Source organism: Oncorhynchus clarkii, chromosome 13, assembly GCF_045791955.1.
Source record: "Oncorhynchus clarkii lewisi isolate Uvic-CL-2024 chromosome 13, UVic_Ocla_1.0, whole genome shotgun sequence".
Lineage (NCBI taxonomy): Eukaryota > Metazoa > Chordata > Actinopteri > Salmoniformes > Salmonidae > Oncorhynchus > Oncorhynchus clarkii.
The window spans coordinates 23617116-23636384 of NC_092159.1; the positions used below are offsets into that span (position 1 = coordinate 23617116).

General features: G+C 44.2%; 1 protein-coding gene across 3 annotated transcripts in view; it reads right to left on the bottom strand.

Annotated features, from left to right (window-relative positions):
* The window catches only part of LOC139424656 ((E3-independent) E2 ubiquitin-conjugating enzyme UBE2O-like), a 46686-nt gene that overhangs the window by 23253 nt on the left and 4164 nt on the right, over window positions 1-19269 (bottom strand). For 2 of the 3 annotated variants that reach the window (XM_071176703.1, XM_071176701.1), the window contains exons 2-7: window positions 4973-5032; window positions 4502-4612; window positions 2768-2865; window positions 2622-2685; window positions 1884-2027; window positions 1587-1696 (exon numbers count right to left, since the gene is read on the bottom strand). In XM_071176703.1, coding sequence (XP_071032804.1) covers window positions 1587-1696; window positions 1884-2027; window positions 2622-2685; window positions 2768-2865; window positions 4502-4612; window positions 4973-5032 — 587 coding nt within the window. Of the gene's footprint in view, window positions 1-1586; window positions 1697-1883; window positions 2028-2621; window positions 2686-2767; window positions 2866-3953; window positions 4045-4501; window positions 4613-4972; window positions 5033-19269 lie in introns of those variants that run through there. The other variant, XM_071176702.1, reaches the window with a different exon arrangement.

The window sequence follows — 19269 nt, forward strand, 5'->3', positions numbered from 1 at the left end:
AAGCCCATATTAACACATTTTTGGCACTGACAGTTCCCATATACACTACCGTTCAAAGGTTTGGGGTCACTTAGAAATGTCCTTTCATTTTAAAAGGCTAATTGATGATTAGAAAAACTTTTTGCATTTATGTTAAAACAGCTGAAAACTGTTCTGATTAAAAAGCAATAAAATTGGCCTTCTTTAGACAAGTTGAGTATCTGGAGCATCAGCATTTGTGGGTTTGATTACATTTGTGGGTGCGATTATAATTGCAAAAGGGTTTTCTAACGCTCAATTAGTCTTTAAAAATGAGAAACTTGGATTAGCTAACACAACGTGCCATTGGAACACAGAAGTGATGGTTGCTGATAAATCGGCCTCTGTACGCCTATGTAGATATTCCATAAAATAAAAATATCTGTCGTTTCCAGCTACAATAGTCATTTACAACATTAGCAATGTCTACACTGTATTTCTGATCAATCTGATGTTATTTTCAAATGGGGGAAGAAAAAAAAAAGTGACCCCAAACTTTTGAATGGTAGTGTATACTTCCATCCATTTTTTCAACTCGTACCGGGGAACCTTTAGACAAGTCTTGATACCTGTGGACGTCGTAGAGCAAAACAACCGACACGTACGTGTTCATGAGAATCTCACCTTTCCACAGAGGCCTCTTATTAGTGTGGTTACCCAAACTGATCAGACGCTATAGACAGAAATTGGCAGATGGGCTGAACCGACTTCAGACGAGTCCCAAGTTGCTTGTGGGGGTCGTAGAGCAAATAATTAGGACGCTTCAGATGACATTGTGAGAAGACCGATTTTCAGATGTCGAACACCGCTCTAGCGCTGTCAACTTTAACCGTGGATGAGGAAGTAGTGGATTGAGACGCATCCAATGCAGATCTCAACCTTAAACACAGACAGATTTTTAAATGGGGATATTTTTATTAAGCTAAACAGATTTCCGCGGGGGCATGGACAGCAACCTTAGGGGGTCAATATAGCACATCTTTGAATACCAGCCCATCAAAAGCGAATGGTTGTGACCATTTGGAACTTCACTGAGAAAAGCTGCTCTTTCTCCAGCTCAGACCATAGGCTTACAGTGCAGCTCGCAGAAAACGAACGCGGTCCTTGTATGAAATTACAACTTCACCCTGTTCATGTAAACATCCAATTAAGACATGCATGCAAGTGTGAGGTGTGATTGTGAGGTGTGTATATAAATAATGTGTGTCAACCAGAAATAGACTGCTCATACGCTGTATATCTATAAAATGGAAAACCGCAGCCTCTGTGCTCCCAAGTGTGGATGGATGGTAGAACGAATCTACGAATACAGGACTCTAGAGTGCGATCATTTTACTCGCATATCCGGCAAAATATTTGCTGTGCTACCTGGAATTCTGAAGTACCAGCGCACCTAGAAAAATGAAGGATTCTAGCTTTAATATCTCAAATATTTGTCATTACGCTACTAAAGTTCTTTGTGTGCGCCTACATTTGTCAACTTAGGCACACACACACGTGCTCTTGTAAAAAAAAAAGGTCAGCGTAGAGAATTGAAATGAACAGACAAACGGGGTGCAGTTCAGTACCTGCAGAGGTTCTCCTGGGAGATGGTAGACGGAGGGGGGTAGACGCTGTCCGTGCCCTTGGGGGAGTAACTCTTGGTGATCCACGTCACCTTCAGCTCCGCCACCTGGACCTATGGGGGGGAGTCACATGAAAACACAGATGAGCATTTAGAGCAGTGACATCACACGTACTTCAGCAGCTAAGCCTATTATTAGGTGGTAAGGTATGTGGGTCAGTAAAAAACAGGAAAAACTCAGGGCCCAAGTTATTGCCTGTGAATAATGTACTACTATAAAATGCGCAAATTGCCATCATACCTCTTCGACCACCACCCTGAACTTGCTCTTCTTGCGGAGTACGGGCTTGACCCCGGAGAGCCACTGGACATTGGAGAAGACTTTGGCCGGCCCGATAAGCACCTGGCCTGGGTAGAAACCATAGGTCTCGTCGAAGAAAAGACCCTACCAACCAGGGAGGAGATGCATCTCACTAACACACAGAGGCAGTTTCCCTTAACCAGTCCATTTGAGATTCTAAAAAAGCTCTAAGATATCCTGCTGCTCATTGTTCGTTTCAACAAGTGATACGAGAACATAGTTACATACTTAACAAGGTTGTGTGTTTTTTTTTTTTTTTTTTAATAAGACAAAGTAGACACGGTTGTATTGTTTCTGAAAAAACAGCCAAAGTGTTACAGGAGTCACACCTAGGTATTCCCAGTCAACGCCCAACAGTTTCCGATTAATATTGGACGCACGCCACCTGCTGCCTTAAACAAGATTAGGGTCGATTCCTTTTAAACTCAATTTTCAAAAATCGGTTTCCTAAACTGACCTCGGCTCAAATGGAATTGACCCCCAGCCCTGTTACAAAGTATTATACCACTAGCTATGGTCAATAAGGAGGAATAGGAAGCGCAAGGCTGTGAGCAGCAAGTTCATTTCATTTGCTTCCACCTAGCCAGCCTTATCAGATCAGTAAAGTGCAGTGGACGAGGGCAGACGGCTACGTTTTCACACAACATCAAAAAACACAGCTCGTGGCATTTCACCTACCGAGTCACTGACGTGCGGACAGACGTCGTACAGCTTGGCGCCGTCCTCCACATTCATGGAACACCTGCAGTGGTAGAGAGAAGTTGAGGCAAAGCATGAAGCAGACAGATGTAAATGAAACCGTTTTGAATTGACAGATTTTGTACCTGGCTCCATTGGACAGCTTGAGGATGATGTGGTTGGTCAGGTCGTACACCTTCCCCAGCCAGAAGTCGTAGGCTATGTAGTCCCCATACATGAAGGACTAGCAGGGGACACGCATGAAACAAATGATTGAAACAGAGACATTGATGTGGTACGCATACAGTGCCAGTCAAAAGTTCAGACACACTCATTCCCAGGTTTTTCTTTATTTGTACTATTTTCTACATTGTAGAATAATAGTGAAGACATCAGAACTCTGAAATAACACATATGGAATCATGTAGTAACCAAAATATATTTTATATTTGAAATTCTTCAAAGTAGCCATCTGATGCTGCCACTCTCCTCCTTGGTCAAATAGCCCTTACACAGCCTGGAGGTGTGTTTATGGTCATTGTCCTGTTGAAAAACAAATAGTCCCACTAAGCGCAAACCAGATGGGATGGAGTATCGTTGCAGAATGCTGTTGTAGCCATGCTGATTAAGTGTGCCTTGATTTCTAAATAAAATCAGGCAGTGTCACCAGCAAAGCACCCCCACACCTCCATTCTTCACGGTGGGAACCACACATGCTGAGATCATCCGTTCACCTACTCTGCGTCTCACAAAGACATGGCGGTTAGAACCATAAATCTCAAATTTGCACTCATCAGACCAAAGGACAGATTTCTACCAGGTCTAATGTCTATTGCTCGTGTTTCTTGGCCCAAGAATGTCTCTTATTATTGGTGTTCTTTAGTAGTGGTTTCTTGGCAGCAATTCGACCATGAAGGCCTGATTCACACAGTCTCCTCTGAACACTTGATGTTGTGATGTGTCTGTTACTTGAACTCTGAAGCATTTATTTGGGCTGCAATTTCTGAGGCTGGTAACGAATGAACTTATCCTCTGCAGCAGAGGTAACTCTGGGTCTTCCTTTCCTGTGGCGGTCCTCATGAGAGCCAGTTTCATCATAGCGCTTGATGGTTTTTGCGACTGTATTGACTGACCTTCATGTCTTAAAGTAATGATGGACTGTTGTTTCCCTTTGCATATTTGACCTGTTCTTGCCATAATTTGAACTTGGTCTTTAACCAAATAAGACCATATTCTGTATACCACCCCTACCATGTCACAACACAACTGATTGGCTCAAATGCATTAAGGAGGAAAGAAATTCCACAAATGTACTTTTAACAAGGCACACACCTGTTAAATTAAATGCATTCTAGGTCCCCCTTATCTCATGAAGCTGGTTGAGAGAATGCCAAGAGTGTGCAAAGCTGTCATCAAGGCAAAGGGTGGCTACTTTGAAGAATCTCAAACATAAAATATATTTAGATTTGTTTAACACTTTTTTGGTTACTGCATGATTGTGTCATTTCATAGTTTTGATGTCATTATTCTACAATGTAGAAAAAAATATTAAAAAAATAAAGAAAAACCCTGGGATGAGTAGGTGTGTCCAAACTTTTGACTCGTACTATGCATGTTAGTATGTATCTCTTTGCCAAAGAATAAAGGAGTAAATTATGGACCACCTTACAGGCATAGGCTACCACAGGAGATACTCGAGAAGGACAAGACAATTGAATAGTCTAATTAAATGAGTATTTATAAGCAAAGGGTTCATTCAAATAGAAATCCTAACAAGAACAAATTAATTTGATAAATCACATGGAAATGCTTCCATCTTGCAACTTCTCTGTGGACATCGGGTGCTCAAGAGAACATTATAGCATCTGTTTTTTTCTTACCCAGATGTGATGTAGGTCTTTACTGTTGACAGGGTAAAGGACACAGTTGGTGCCCACTAGTTTTACAGCACACTCGATGTCGATGTTGGTCACGATGCCACACTGGTTGTCCTGGAAACCACAACCGCAAACAAGACAAGGGTTACCATATCACCGTCGCCCTACGCTCTATCCAAAGACAACGCACCAATTTGTGTCGGTGCGTTCTCAATAATACCACCTAGGGACAGGTGTTGGATATTAGCTTAAGATACACCTACGCTAAAATGTTTACTCAATATATCAGTGTGCTTGCATCAGTCCGCATCTTAACAAAGATGGCAGGTAAGAGCTTTCTGATAAAGGCATGTTAGCACATTCTACATCAAACACCGCAGCCTGGACAGTCATCCTGTGTTGGTACACTAGTCATGTAGTGTGTCATCAGCTAACACAGTGTAGTGATATGACAGGAGAGGGAGCTCGGCTTACGTTAGAATTCATCCGCCGCACAATGTCTCGGATAACGATGGATCGATCTATAAGTTTCAGCTGCAACAGAGGGTGGAGAAAAGAGGGGGGGGGGGGGGGGGAGTGAGATGAGAACATCATAGAATACATAGACAAGACCGACAACTCAAGTGGTCTAATTTCAGCGGTCATTTTAGCATCTTGGTGGCAGCTGGGATGCCACTGGGTGCCGGTTACCAACCCAATCATCTCATCTGAACACAGTCTGACTGCTTCCTGACAACAATAGTGATATGGCAGCAGTGACGTAGCCTGTGCCAAATACTAGTCAACCTTTTCCAAACCACAATAAGCAGTGTCTGTAGGGCGCTGCACATAATCCCACCTATGCCAAAAAATACATACAACACCTTAGCTGACAGAACACTAGTGTCTTAAGAAAGTATTCAGACCCCTCGACTTTATCCACATTTGTTATGTTACAGCCTTATTCTAAAATGTATCAATGTCCCTCCCCCCCGGCAATCAATCTACACACAATAACCCATAACAACAAAGCAAAAACATGTTATACATTTTGCAAATTTGTCATTAAAAACACAAATCACATTTACATAAGTATTCAGACCCTTTACTCTGGTATTTTGTTGAAGCACCTTTGGCAGTGATTACTGCCTCGAATCCTCTTAGGTATGACGCTACAAGCTTGACCCCTGTATTTTAAGAGTTTCTCCCATTCTTCTCTGCAGATCCTCTCAAGTGCAGGTTGGATGGGGAGCGTCGCTGCACAGCTATTTTCAGGTGTCTCCAGAGATGTTCGATCGGGTTCACGTCCGGCCTCTGGCTGGGCCACTCAAGAACATTCAGAGACTTGTCCCGAAGACACTCCTGCATTGTCTTGGCTATGCGCTTAGGGTCATTGTCCTGTTGGAAGGTGAACCTTCACCCCAGTCTGAGGTCCTGAGCGCTCAAGGATCTCTCAGTGCTTTGCTCAGTTCATCTTTCCCTCAATCCTGACTAGTCTCCCGGTCCCTGCCATTGATGCTGCCAGGTTTCTTCCAGACGTGACGCTTGGCATTCAGGCCAAAGATCACAATCTTGGTTTCATCAGACCAGAGAATCTTGTTTCACATGGTCTGAGAGTCATTAGGTGACTTTTGGCAAACTCATTGCAGGCTGTCATGTGCCTTTTACTGAGGAGTGGCTTCCATCTGGCCACTCTACCATAAAGGCCTGATTGGTGGAGTGCTGCAGAGATGGATAACCTTCCAGAAGGACAACCATCTCCAAAGTGGAACTCTGGAGTTCTGTCAGAGTGACCATCGGGTTCTTGGTCAGCTCCCTGTCTCAGTGTTCTACAGATAATTCCTTCAACACCATGGCTTGGTTTTTGCTGTGACTTGCACCGTCAACTGTGGGACCTTATATAGACAGGTGTGTGCCTTTCCAAATCAAGTTATAGGAACATCAAGGATTTAAAAAAAGGATGCACCTGAGCTCAACTGAGTCTCATAAGAAAGGGTCTGAATACTTATGTAATGTAACAAAATTGTGAAATAGTCATGTCACCATGCATGTAAACTCAGCAAAAATAGAAACGTCCTCTTACTGTCAACTGCGTTTATGTAAATATTTGTATGAACATAAGATTCAACAACTGAGACAAACTGAACAAGTTCCACAGACATGTGACTGACAGAAATGGAATGTGTCCCTGAACAAAGGAGGGGGGGGGGGGGTCAAAATCAAAAGTAACAGTTGTAACAAGGATGACTCCTTGGTGTCCCCAGTCCAACAGGCCGTGCTGCTGCTCCAGTTTCAACTGTTCTACCTGTGGCTATGGAATCTGTTCACCGGATGTGCTACCTGTCCCAGACCCATTATTTGACCATTGGCCATGTTCTGTTATAATCTCCACCCGGCACAGCCAGAAGAGGACTGGCCACCCCTCATAGGTGGTTCCTCTCTCGGTTTCTTCCTAGGTTCTGGCCTTTCTAAGGAGTTTTTCCTAGCCAACATGCTTCAACATCTACATTGCTTGCGGTTTGGGGTTTTAGGCTGGGTTTCTGTACAGCACTGAGATATCAGCTGATGTACGAAGGGCTATATACATAAATTTGATTAGATTTTTATTTGAACAGTCAGTATCTGGTGTGGCCACCAGCTACATTAAGTACTTCAGTGCATCTCCTCCTCATGGACTGCACAAGATATGCCAGTTCTTGCTGTGAGATGTTACCCCGCTCTTCCACCAAGGAACCTGCAAGTTCCTGGACATTTCTGGGGGGGGGGACAGCCCTAGCCCTCACCCTCCGATCCAACAGGTCCCAGATGTGCTCAATGGGATTGAGATCCGGGCTCTTCGCTGGCCATGGCAGAACACTGACATTCCTGTCTTGCAGGAAATCATGCACAGAACGAGCAGTATGGCTGGTGGCATTGTCATGCTGGAGGGTCATGTCAGGATGAGCCTGTAGGAAGGGTATCACATGAGGGAGGTAACGCACAGCATTGAGATTGCCTGCAATGACAACAAGCTCAGTCTGATGATGCTGTGACACACAGCCCCAGACCATGACGGACCCTCCACCTCCAAATCGATCCCGCTCCAGAGTACAGGCCTTGGTGTAACGCTCATTCCTTCGACGATAAACGCAAATCCGACCATCATCCCTGGTGCGACAAAACCGCGGCTCGTCAGTGATGAGCACTTTTTGCCAGTCCTGTCCGGTCAAGCTACAGTGGGCCCATAGGGGACTTTGTTGCCAGTGATGTCTGGTGAGGACCTGCCTTACAACAGGCCTACAAGCCCTCTGTCCGCAATAGGCTGAGAGAGGCTGGACTGTCTGAGCACTGACGGAGGGATTGTGTGTTCCTGGTGTAACTCGGGCAGTTGTTGCCATCCTGTACATGTCCCGCAGGTGTGATGTTTGAATGCACCGATCCTGTGCAGGCGTTGTTACACTTGTCCTCGCAGTGGCAGACCACAATCAGCTGTCTGTCCTGTCTCCCTGTAGTGCCGTCTAAGGCGTCTCACAGTACGGACATTGCAATTTATTGCCCTGGCCATATCTGCAGTCCTCATGCCTCCTTGAAGCATGCCTAAGGCAAGTTCACACAGATGAGCAGGGACCCGGGGCATCTTTCTTGTGGTGTTTTTCAGAGTCAGTAGAAAGGCCTCTTTAGTGTCCTAAGTTTTCATAACTGTGACCTTAATTGCCTACCGTATGTAAGCTGTTAGTGTCTTAACGACCGCTCCACAGAAGCATTTTCATTAAATGTTTATGGTTCATTGAACAAGCATGGGAAACTGTGTTTAAACCCTTTACAATGAAGATCTGTGAAGTTATTTGGATTTTTACAAATTATCTTTGAAAGACCGGGTCCTGAAAAGGAGACTTTTTTTGTTGTTGCTTAGTTTAGTACACGGTATGATAGTCGACTTTGACCGCAACTTCACCCTGCCTGGTCTCGCTCATCCGAATGACACACAAGGTCGTACAGAGACAATGCACTGAGTTTATTCAGGGATCTCTGGGGAAGCGGGGATAAGAGCATCCGAGTAGAAGATCAACATTTGCATGTCAGAGGGTTCAGTTCAGTCTCACTCTCGGCGCACACACACAGAACTGGGAAAATACTGTTGGAATGATGCCCTTGATGCCTTTGTTAATCTACAAAACATCCCAGTGAATAAAATACCAAAATGAAACGCCCAAATAGCGCCAATGCAGCAGGAAAGTGGCAGTTTAAGAGAGGCACTACTAATTATAAATGATCTATATACCCTGGCAGCCCTATGTACTGCAATAGCCTAATAATAGGTCGGTGGGTAGATAAAGGGATAGACCGATGGATGAATGAAGGAATTGGTTTAGAGGGAAATTACTAAAAGAAATCAGAATTTACTGGGTGGAAGTAATCAACGAGTGAATGGAGAAAGGAGGATAAATAGGGTTGGGACTGACTGGGTAAGGCTGTAGCTGGGTCTTGTCTAGATGAGATCCATTTTTTTTGCAAATTTGACAAAATATATATTTAAGCATTTTCGCTAACCCTAACCTAATCCTCCTAACCTGCTGCTTAAGTTCACCGAAAAGTCAGTTGACAAAAGCTGCATCTCTTCTAGACAAAACCCAATAATTCATAGGATGACTGGGAATCCCTGTGCCTCCAAGCACCATTCTCCTGTTAACCTCTTTGATCTCTAGGGGCGCTATTTCATTTTTGGATAAAAAACGTTCCCGTTTTAAGCGCGATATTTTGTCACGAAAAGATGCTCGACTATGCATATTCTTGACAGTTTTTGAAAGAAAACACTCTGAAGTTTCAGAATCTGCAAAGATATTGTCTGTAAGTGCCCCAGAACTCATTCTACAGGCGAAACCAAGATGATGCGTCAACCAGGAAATGAGCAGAATTTCTGAAGCTCTGTTTTCCATTGTCTCCTTATATGGCTGTGATTGCGCAAGGAATGAGCCTACACTTTCTGTCGTTCCCCCAAGGTGTTAGCAGCATTGTGACGTATTTGTAGGCATATCATTGGAAGATTGACCATAAGAGACTACATTTTCCAAGTGTCCGCCTGGTGTCCTGCGTGGAATTCGGTGCGCAATTGCCAGCTGCTTGTACTTTTCCATTTGATTGAGGGGAGAAACCATGCTTCCACGAACGATATATCATTGAAGAGATATGTGAAAAACACCTTGAGGATTGATTCTAAACAACGTTTGCTATGTTTTCAGTCGATATTATGGAGTTAATTTGGAAAAAAGTTCGCGTTTTGAGGACTGAATTTTCGTTTTTTTTTTGGTAGCCAAATGTGATGTGCAAAACGGAGCTATTTCTAATACACAAATAATCTTTTTGGGAAAAACTGAGCATCTGCTATCTAACTGAGAGTCTCCTCATTGAAAACATCCGAAGTTCTTCAAAGGTAAATGATTTTATTTGAAGGCTTTTATGTTTTTGTTGAAATCTTGCGTGCTGGATGCTAACGCCAATGCTAACGCTAACGCTAAATGCTATGCTAGCTAGCCACTTTTACACAAATGATTGTTTTCCTATGGTTGAGAAGCATATTTTGAAAATCTGAGATGACAGTGTTGTTTACAAAAGGCTAAGCTTGAGAGATGGCATATTTATTTCATTTCATTTGCGATTTTCATGAATAGTTAACGTTGCGTTATGGTAATGAGCTTAGGTCTATAAATAAATAGAATCCCGGATCCGGGTTTGGTAAACGCAACAGGTTAACACACTTGGTGAGATAAAATGTTCAGAATGTTGCGGGGAGAATTGTAATGAATAGAGAGGACAGACTCCTTGAAAAGACAACCGTTCGTATCTGTTCTACTCCATACATTTCTGAAACAGACAATAACTTTAAAAACAGATTCCCAATAAGATAAAAGTAACTCAGAATAGCCTTTACAGTCTGTTTCCTCACAGTTTCAGCTATAATTTAGGCATATCTATAATCATCCACCACGTTGATGCGGTAGACAAACAGGCCTGGGGAATGGGAATTACACACAGGAAAACAAACAGACCACGCAACAGACCCACTCGAGAGTCAAATCAGCATCATTGCGGTCTATTCCATTTTCCACGTGATGACACGTACTGTTCTCAAAATGTGGGGAGACAGACAGAGCGCTCTTCAAAGGCAAGAGGCATTCAGTAAGCCAGGGATAGGCTAGCGGTGGGGTGGCAACATGCTCCATAATACTAAATCAGTGTAATGTGGCTAACACTAGTAGCGTCAAGCTGCTCCTTCTAATGGGTGGCAGCTGCCAGCCGGATGCCATCACCTACAATAGAATTCTGGAGGAGAGAGGGAGGCAGGACGAGAGATGATTAGGAGGAAGAGAGGAGAGAAAATTAGGAGGGAGGACGTGTGGTTATGAAATGGAAGGGAAGGGTACGAGTGTGTGTTAGCCAAAATTGGACATTACGGAGATTTAAAAAAAAAAGCAATTGCTCTTGTATTCCTGTATCTCTTGTACACACACAAACACCACAATCTGATTGGGCTAGGCCAGCTGCAGCTATCTCCATGTTTTCAGGCTCTGCTGTCTGGACTATAACCTTACTCCTGTAAATTGTGGGGCGAGGAGGAGGCGGGCAAGATAGGATCGACGCTCCATTTACACACAACTCCGTCTTAGCAGTCACACCAGTCCCAGTGTAGAGACTGGACACACTCATGCATGCACACTTACACAAACACAGATAGGCCTACACTGAAGCATGCGCACACAGTCCCCTGAGTGTGTTTAGTGATTCTAACTCTGCCATGGAGAAGAGGGGCATAGGAACCATGAGGCTAAAATCAATACATACTCAACCAAATATGACGGAAGCAACCATGTGAAGTACTAAGATACTACATTACAATATAAACACACTAGCGCACTGCTTCCAGAAAGCATATTCTACCATGGCTATTATATAGCTATCAAAACAATGCAGTTTAGCTTAGTTATCATTCATTATTCATGGTACGCTTGTAACACAGTTGCGGTTCCACTCCCAGAAATAGTCAGAGGGAGAGGAGGGCAGGATGAGAGGGAGATGGCAGAGGAAGGGTATACAGTCACTGATCTCATCTCATATAGAAGCGCAGAGAAAGAACAGCATGAATACCCTCCCTCTCCCTTCTCTAGTCTTCTCTTTTTTTCCCCTTCTCCCCTGGCCCACCAAAGGAAGCTATTTCCTAGAGATGTCACAACTGACTGTCTCATCTGTTGCCTGCCTGTTCACTGCTCAATGAGCTGATCTGTGCCTCGCCGCATCCTGCACAAATCACTGCTCCTCCTGTGGCCATGGAACACACACACAGTATCCCATTTGTATGTATAATCAGATTGCACAAATCCCAATTGCTTATGTGCATACATAAAACTCTCTCACATTACATGGCCTATGTGCAATACATAGACTATGGGGAAACTACTAACAAAGAAACACACACACACACACAGGTTTTCCCCTTGTCCCAACAATGATCCTAAAGCTAGAAATATCCAGAGGGGAAAATGCTGAAAATATCCTTAGTCTGCGTGAGTCATATGTTGGACGACTGCCTGGTCAACACGATGGCGTTGTTCAGGAATTCAATGGAAACACCTGTGTGTATTGGAAAGAAACCCCGGTATTGGCGTCTTTTGTTCAGGCACCAGTAACTGTCCAATAACAATGGCTGTTAGTCAGCAGCACAGCGTCAAGCGGCAGCCTGGAAACCAGCAGGCTGTTCTGTAAAGGTGCCGCTAAAGAGGGGGGGGGGGCTTTCTCATACACACTAGTGCAAACACACACACACACACTAACAAAGCGGACATTTCTCTGAAGGGGCGAGCGAAGCGGTCAGGCTAAAGGCTAACAAAGCAGATCTGTTCCTTTGTCTCGTCTCAAGGATGGAGCGATTTTGTCTGGTGATAGATCAGCGTTTCCTAAACTAGGGTTTGAGACCATGGTGGCGAGAGAAACTCAGAAAAATAATAATTTGCCGCTTGGTTCATAGAACCGCGGTTACGTGAGTAACCTCCAATATACACTCAATGTGGTCATGAGTGTTTCTTCCTACAAAACGCCTGACCTTCTGCGCTTTCTAATGTCTTTGATGCATTTCAGTATTTCAAACCATACTTCCTTCCATTTAAAAATACAGTCAGAGTGATTTGTAATTGACTGCCATAGCCCTAAATAAAATAAAACAAATTAACTGGCTGTTGATGACATCACCTTATTGTTTTACATGGTGTGGTTGCAAAAAACAAATATCTCAAAATGGGGTAATGGGCAAAAAAAAAATAACAGGTTTGGGAACCCCTGTGATGGACAATGGAAAATGCTGGGGCTCTGGCAAGTAGCCACTGCTTTCAGGTCTCAGCTACATGTTACCATGTCTCATCTCAGGGATGTAGAGAGTGCCGGTCTAATATAGACAATGGACTCTGATGACTGACAGACGACCTTGGCTGGCTGCAAGCCCCCCAATCACAAAGCACCCGACAACTGATGCGTCCTCTCCTTCAGTGTCGAACTAAGCCTGCAACTGTGTTGACGGTGATTGAGCAACAAGTCCCTTTGCATGCTGAACAAACCCACGCAATATCAGGTATATCAATGTATATAGACTTTTTCTATTGTATTAGTGACTGTATGTTTGTTATTCCATGTGTAACTCTGTGTTGTTTGTGTCGCAATGCTTTGCTTTATCTTGGCCAGGTCGCAGTTGTAAATAAGAACTTGTTCTCAACTGGCCTACCTGGTTAAATAAAGGTGAAATCAAAAAATTAAAAAAAGGTACTATTTAATAAAGCTGCCAGTTGAGGACTTGTAAGGTGTCCGTTTCTCAAACTAGGCACTCGAATGCAAAAGGGTTTTCTAATGATCAATTAGCCTTTTAAAATGATAAACTTGGATTAGCTAACACAACGTGCCATTGGAACACAGGAGTGATGGTTGCTGATAATGGGCCTCTGTACTCCTATGTAGATATTCCATTAAAAAAAATAATCTGCCGTTTCCAGCTACAACACTCATTTACAACATTAACAATGTCTACACTGTATTTCTGATCAATTTGATGTCATTTTAAAACAGAAAAAATATGCGTTTCTTTCAAAAACAAGGACATTTCGAGGTGAACCCAAACTATTGAACGGTAGTGTATATGGTAATTTTTAAATATACAGGGTGAAGTTCATTTCATAACAAGGACAATTTTCTTTTCTACCTGCAATGCTCGATCAGCAGGAGGAAAAAAAACGTTTAGACCATTTGGACCAGGGCTGCTCAACCCACTTCCTGGAGATCTACCGTCCTGTGGGTTTTCAGTCCAACCCTCTTCCTGGGGATCTACTGTCTTGTAGGTTCAGTCCAACCCTCTTCCTGGGGATCTACTGTCTTGTAGGTTCAGTCCAACCCTCTTCCTGGGGATCTACTGTCCTGTGGGTTTCCTGGGGATCTACTGTCTTGTAGGTTCAGTCCAACCCTCTTCCTGGGGATCTACTGTCCTGTGGGTTTTCAGTCCAATCCTAATTTAACACACCTGATTCTACTAATTAGCTGCTCAACAAGACCTTAACTAGCTGAATCAGGTATGCTAAATTTGGGTTAGGACAGAGACAGAGATCTCATTTTCCATCAATGTAACTTATGCAACAAATGTTAGTACATCGAATCGCATTGAACGTTTCTCTAATCAAACCGAATCATGTCAAACTAAAATGTTTCGTTCATGTATCACATCGGAACCCACGCATGTCAAATTGTCTCGAAAGGGAAAGATGCACATTCCTAGTGCAACAGTATTGGTTTTGTCTTCCTGGGCTCATTAACGAGTCACACTCCAGGTGGGGTGCAGGAGGAAGGATAGAGGAAAAGGAGAGAGACTGCAGCCTTGGGCCACGCCTGTTCTCCATTCACATTGAGCATGTTGACACTTAAAAATGATAAAGATCAAATATTTATCTCACACTAGATTCTCTCTCTCACACACACACACCTACACACAAACGGATTCTACACACACACACACACACACACACACACCTCCATCTCCAGCAGACCAGCCATGTCTGGCAGCGCTGGAGGTCCATAGATCCAGACAGCGGGAACCACAAAGCTCCTTTACACATGTTCTCCTGGGGGAGAGGAGAACCAGGTGGCGTTAAGAGAACTTACAGTCCGGTATAAAACCACTATATACTTCTGGAACAACTGATGGGAGCTGAGGAAGGGTCAGCAGCGAGAGAGAGTAACTGACAGAGTGAAAATGGTGGCAGGGCAATAGGACACAGGGAGACCGTCAGACGGATAAGGGGAGGTGGATGGAGAGGGGTGGAAAGAGAGCGGGAGGGAAGAGCAAGGCAGGGGGAAAAAAACAACAGTGAAAGAAAGCCAGACACAGAACCAGCCCGTCTCCCCCACTGTGAGGTGTCAATACTGCAGAGGGAGAAAGGCTGCGGCCAGCCGGCCTTTCTCCGCAAGTCCTCAGTGGACACATCTACCACACACAGAGAAGCAGAGAAGACGAGCGAGGCAGAGAGAGAATTAACTACAGAACAAAATACAAACCCTGCAACCCCAAAAAAAGCCTGTGGAGTTGATGGGATCCTCAATGAAATATACAGACCACAAATTCCAATTAACTTCACTTCATCATCCTCAGCTCAGGCATATTCCTCAATATTTGGAACCAAGGACTGATCACCACAATCCACAAAAGTGGAGACAAATTTGACCCCAATATGCGTCAGCAGCAACCTTGGGAAAATCCTCTGCATTATAATTGACAGCAGACTTGCACATTTCCTCAGCGAAAACAATGTACTAAGCAAATGTCAATTTGGCTTTAAATCAAATTAGCGTACAACAGTCCACGTAGTCACCTTGCAAACCCTAAATTGACAAAAAAACAAAAACAAAGGCAAAGTCTTCTCATGCTTTGTTGATTAAAAAAAAGCTTGCCTCAATTTGGCATGAGGGCCTGATATACAAATTAATGGAAAGTGGTGTTGGGGAAAAACATACAACATTATAAAATACATGTACACAAACAACAAGCGCGGGGTTAAAATTGGCAGAAAACATGTTTCCACAGGGCCGGGGGGTGAGACAGGGATGCAGCTTAAGCCCCACCCTCAACATATAAACGAATTGGCGAGGGCACTAGAACAGTACGCAGCACCCTGCCTCACCCTCCTAGAATCTGAAGTCAAATGTCTACTGTTTGCTGATGATCTGGTGCTTCTGCAGCACCTAGATCTTCTGCACAGATAGTCAGACCTGGGCCCCGAAAGTAAATCTCAGTGAGACACCGTTGCCCTACAGCACACAAACTACACATACCTTGGCCTAAACATCAGCGCCACAAGTAACTTCCACAAAGCTGTGAACGATCTGAGACAAGGCAAGAAGGGCCTTCTCTGCCATCAAAAGGAACATAAAATTTGATATGCCAATTATGATGGACAAAAAATACTTGAATCAGTTATAGAACCCATTGCCCTTTAATGTTGTGAGGTCTGGGATCCAAACACCAAAAAAGCATTCAGAAAATGGGGACAAACACCAAATTGAAGCTCTGCATGCAGATTCCTGCTCAAATATCCTAGGAACTGTTGTGAGTGTAATGTTTACGGTTCCTTTTTTATTGTTTATAATCTATTTCACTTGCTTTGGCAAACATTTTCACCAATGCCAATAAAGCCCTTAGAAAGAGAGCGCGAGAGAAACAGAGAGAGTGCATCAGATACATCATCTCAGGAGGGGTGTGGTTGACAACAACACTTCCACATTACATCACTGCTCTGCAATCTCCAGAACAGAACTCCACAGGGACAGGGAGGAGGGGAAGAGAGGGATAGGAGGAGGAGGGAGGATAGCTTATCATTTCACATCTTTGTAGTGAGTTACCAAAGCTATTCTCTTGAGCCCTAGGCTATAGGGAAGGATGGATCCAAGATGACTTAGCTGCTTCTCTCCTCTCACCTCCACCTTCACCTTCCAGACCTGTCACTTTCAATCTGCTGATGATCCCTTGTTCTGGCTGCTTGTGAATGTGTGACATGTGTGTGTGTGTCCACTCTACGCTAAGGCCCTGGCACCTGATTAACATTACTCAAGCTCATACACTCCCTTCTTACACTGAGGCTACTTGGCAGTGTGTCCCGGATTACTTCATTAAGTCACCCACGGGCCTGCAGTTTTGCCTATTCTCTGAGAGCCGCAGGACTAGGACCAGGTTGCTAAGTAGCAAAGAGGCTAGTAACCAAAAAGCTACATAGCGCTTATTGCGTCAAAACACACGTCATGACGACATGTCAATTACCATGTGAGGAGAATGGCGTAACACCACGGTGGTGTCAGTCGTTTAGTCTTAACTGTAAGTCAATTAGGATCATCCGTCGTCTAAATACAGACACCCTAATTTTGCGATCGTTTAAGCCTCCTGAGTAGGGAATGGCTAACCACTAATGGCAATTATTCAAGCGCCATGCTAATGAGTTGGCTGGATAATTAATAACAACAAGATGGCTGATGTCTCAATATGATTGGAGAAGGCTAAGGTGTTATCAGCACATGTGGAGTGACTCAAAGGATTACAAGGCATCAACTGTATAGGCCAGGGGCTTCCCAAACTCAGTCCAGCACCCCTGGTTTCACCTTTTGTTTTTTCGCCTCAGCACTACACAGCTGATTCAAATGATCAAAGCTTGATGAGTTGGTTATATGAATCAGCTGTGTAGTGCTAGGGCAAAAACCTAGACTGCACCCATCACAGAGATGGATCCTTCCAACCTCCCCATACATCACTAGCAGACAGGCCAGCCCAATAAAGCGGCAAATGAGACGGGGGGAGGATGACGGGGCAAAAAGGTGACAAATAGGACCAAGGCTTATGTATGACATGTTCTCCAGAGGGGACAGAGCGGGAGAGCCGAGGTCAGAAAAACAAAGCATGAGCCTTGTGCTGCTTACGAGCCTCTAAAGAGCACACCTCTAATGCCTTTTCAGCTAGTCGTGTGGTGATACCTAATGTATATCCAACCACATTCCAGTGCCCAACACAGGCCGTTATCGACGGAATACTCATTACCCCGGATAAACCAGGGTGATAAACAATACGGGTGAATGCTAATACACAGAATTTTTGCCTAGCATTGATTAGCAATACCTGTAAACAGCATCCTGAAAGGACCGCACTTTACCTTCCGGACAACAAAAGGAGACCAAATACTCCCAAGTCGGTATGTAAAAAGAGATATCGGCCTATTCAGCAAACTAAGGGGTTAGGCCTATAACTGCAACTGCTTGCAACAAGAAAACAAAAACCTCTAAAAATAGACCCTGGTAAAATAAGACATTTAAAAAAAATGTTTTTTAAAAGAACCAAATGGGACAGAAGGGGGGGCCTTATCACTTAAGGACAAAAAGCTCTTCATTAGCATAGCAACCATCTGCCCAGAGCTAGCCCATCTCTTCCTCCCCTCACTATCTCTCCCTCGTGCCCCCTCATTCTCTTCCCAGCTCCCTTCATCCTCTTTCTCCCCTTACTCTCTCCATCTCTCTCTCTCCTCCCTTCTCTCTCTCTGCAGTAGAGTCGGCAGCAGTAGGCCCTGGCCCCGGCTGCACCCATCGTCATTAGCAGCATCACGCCACACTCCACCCCTCCTCCACCCCCAGGGCCTAGGCGTCACGGTCACCTCAGACCCCCCTGTCTGACAGCTCCGTCTCCGAGCACAGCCTTGAATAAGGGATAAGAGGGTGGGTAGGGAAACCATCGCCCCAACCTCAGTACCACGCCCTGCGTTCCACTGTCAGCTACCTGCTGCAGTCATAGCCTTGGAAAGCCTATCAAAAGAAAGTTAGGGAGGGCTAGACAGTGTACTGCAGCAACGGGGCTGAGTAAGCTAGTGTTCTAGCAATGCCACTGTGTGCTCACCGTCGCTGTACTGAACTGTAGGCAGCCACAGGCTTCCACAGCATGAACCCTGTCAAAGACCTTCAATAGACGCCTCATTGAGAGACAATGTCCTTCGTAGTCAAGAGATGCACTATTTTCAGTCCTATAGCGTCCTTGCTAGGCTAGCGATGTAATGGTTGCTATTCAGGAGGCACCTCCAGTTAGTGGTTATTCCATTTAACCAATATGAACAGCTTTTCACACAGGTCTTAAAGAAGACGGCAAGGTTGAAACATGGGGTTCTTTATACAGTTTCTAATATGACTAGCCCACCATTGTGAGAGTGCAAAGCACCTTCCTATCCAATCAGGTTTCAAACGGGTAGCTATAGATTCTATTCAACGGAGCCTCATTAAAGCCATTTCATTTTTAATTCTTGAAGAAAGCAAATTTGAAACATTGGGTAGTAGTCCACCTCTGATAGAACTAGCAAAGCAACGCACCTTCCTTTCCAATCATGTTGGATGGAGAGATCACTATAGAGGAAAATGATTGCCCGCTCAAACAAAGACATCACAGAGAGCGGCGGTGTCCTTGACCTAGATGATATTTTATTTTTAAGATTATTTTTTTTTTTTTAATTATGAACTTTTATTTAACTAGGCAAGTGAGTTATGAACAAATTCTTATTTACAATGACGGTCTACCTTGGCCAAACCTAGATGACGCTGGGCCAATTGTGCGCCGCCCTACGGGACTCCCAATCACGGCCGGATGTGATACCTCACACCCATTATTTCTTATGAGGTTCAACGCAATGTGCCAAGCTTTACACATATCCCTCATAGTCTTAGAGTCTGGCGGTGAATGAAATATGCAAAGCATGTTCTTGATCGGCTTG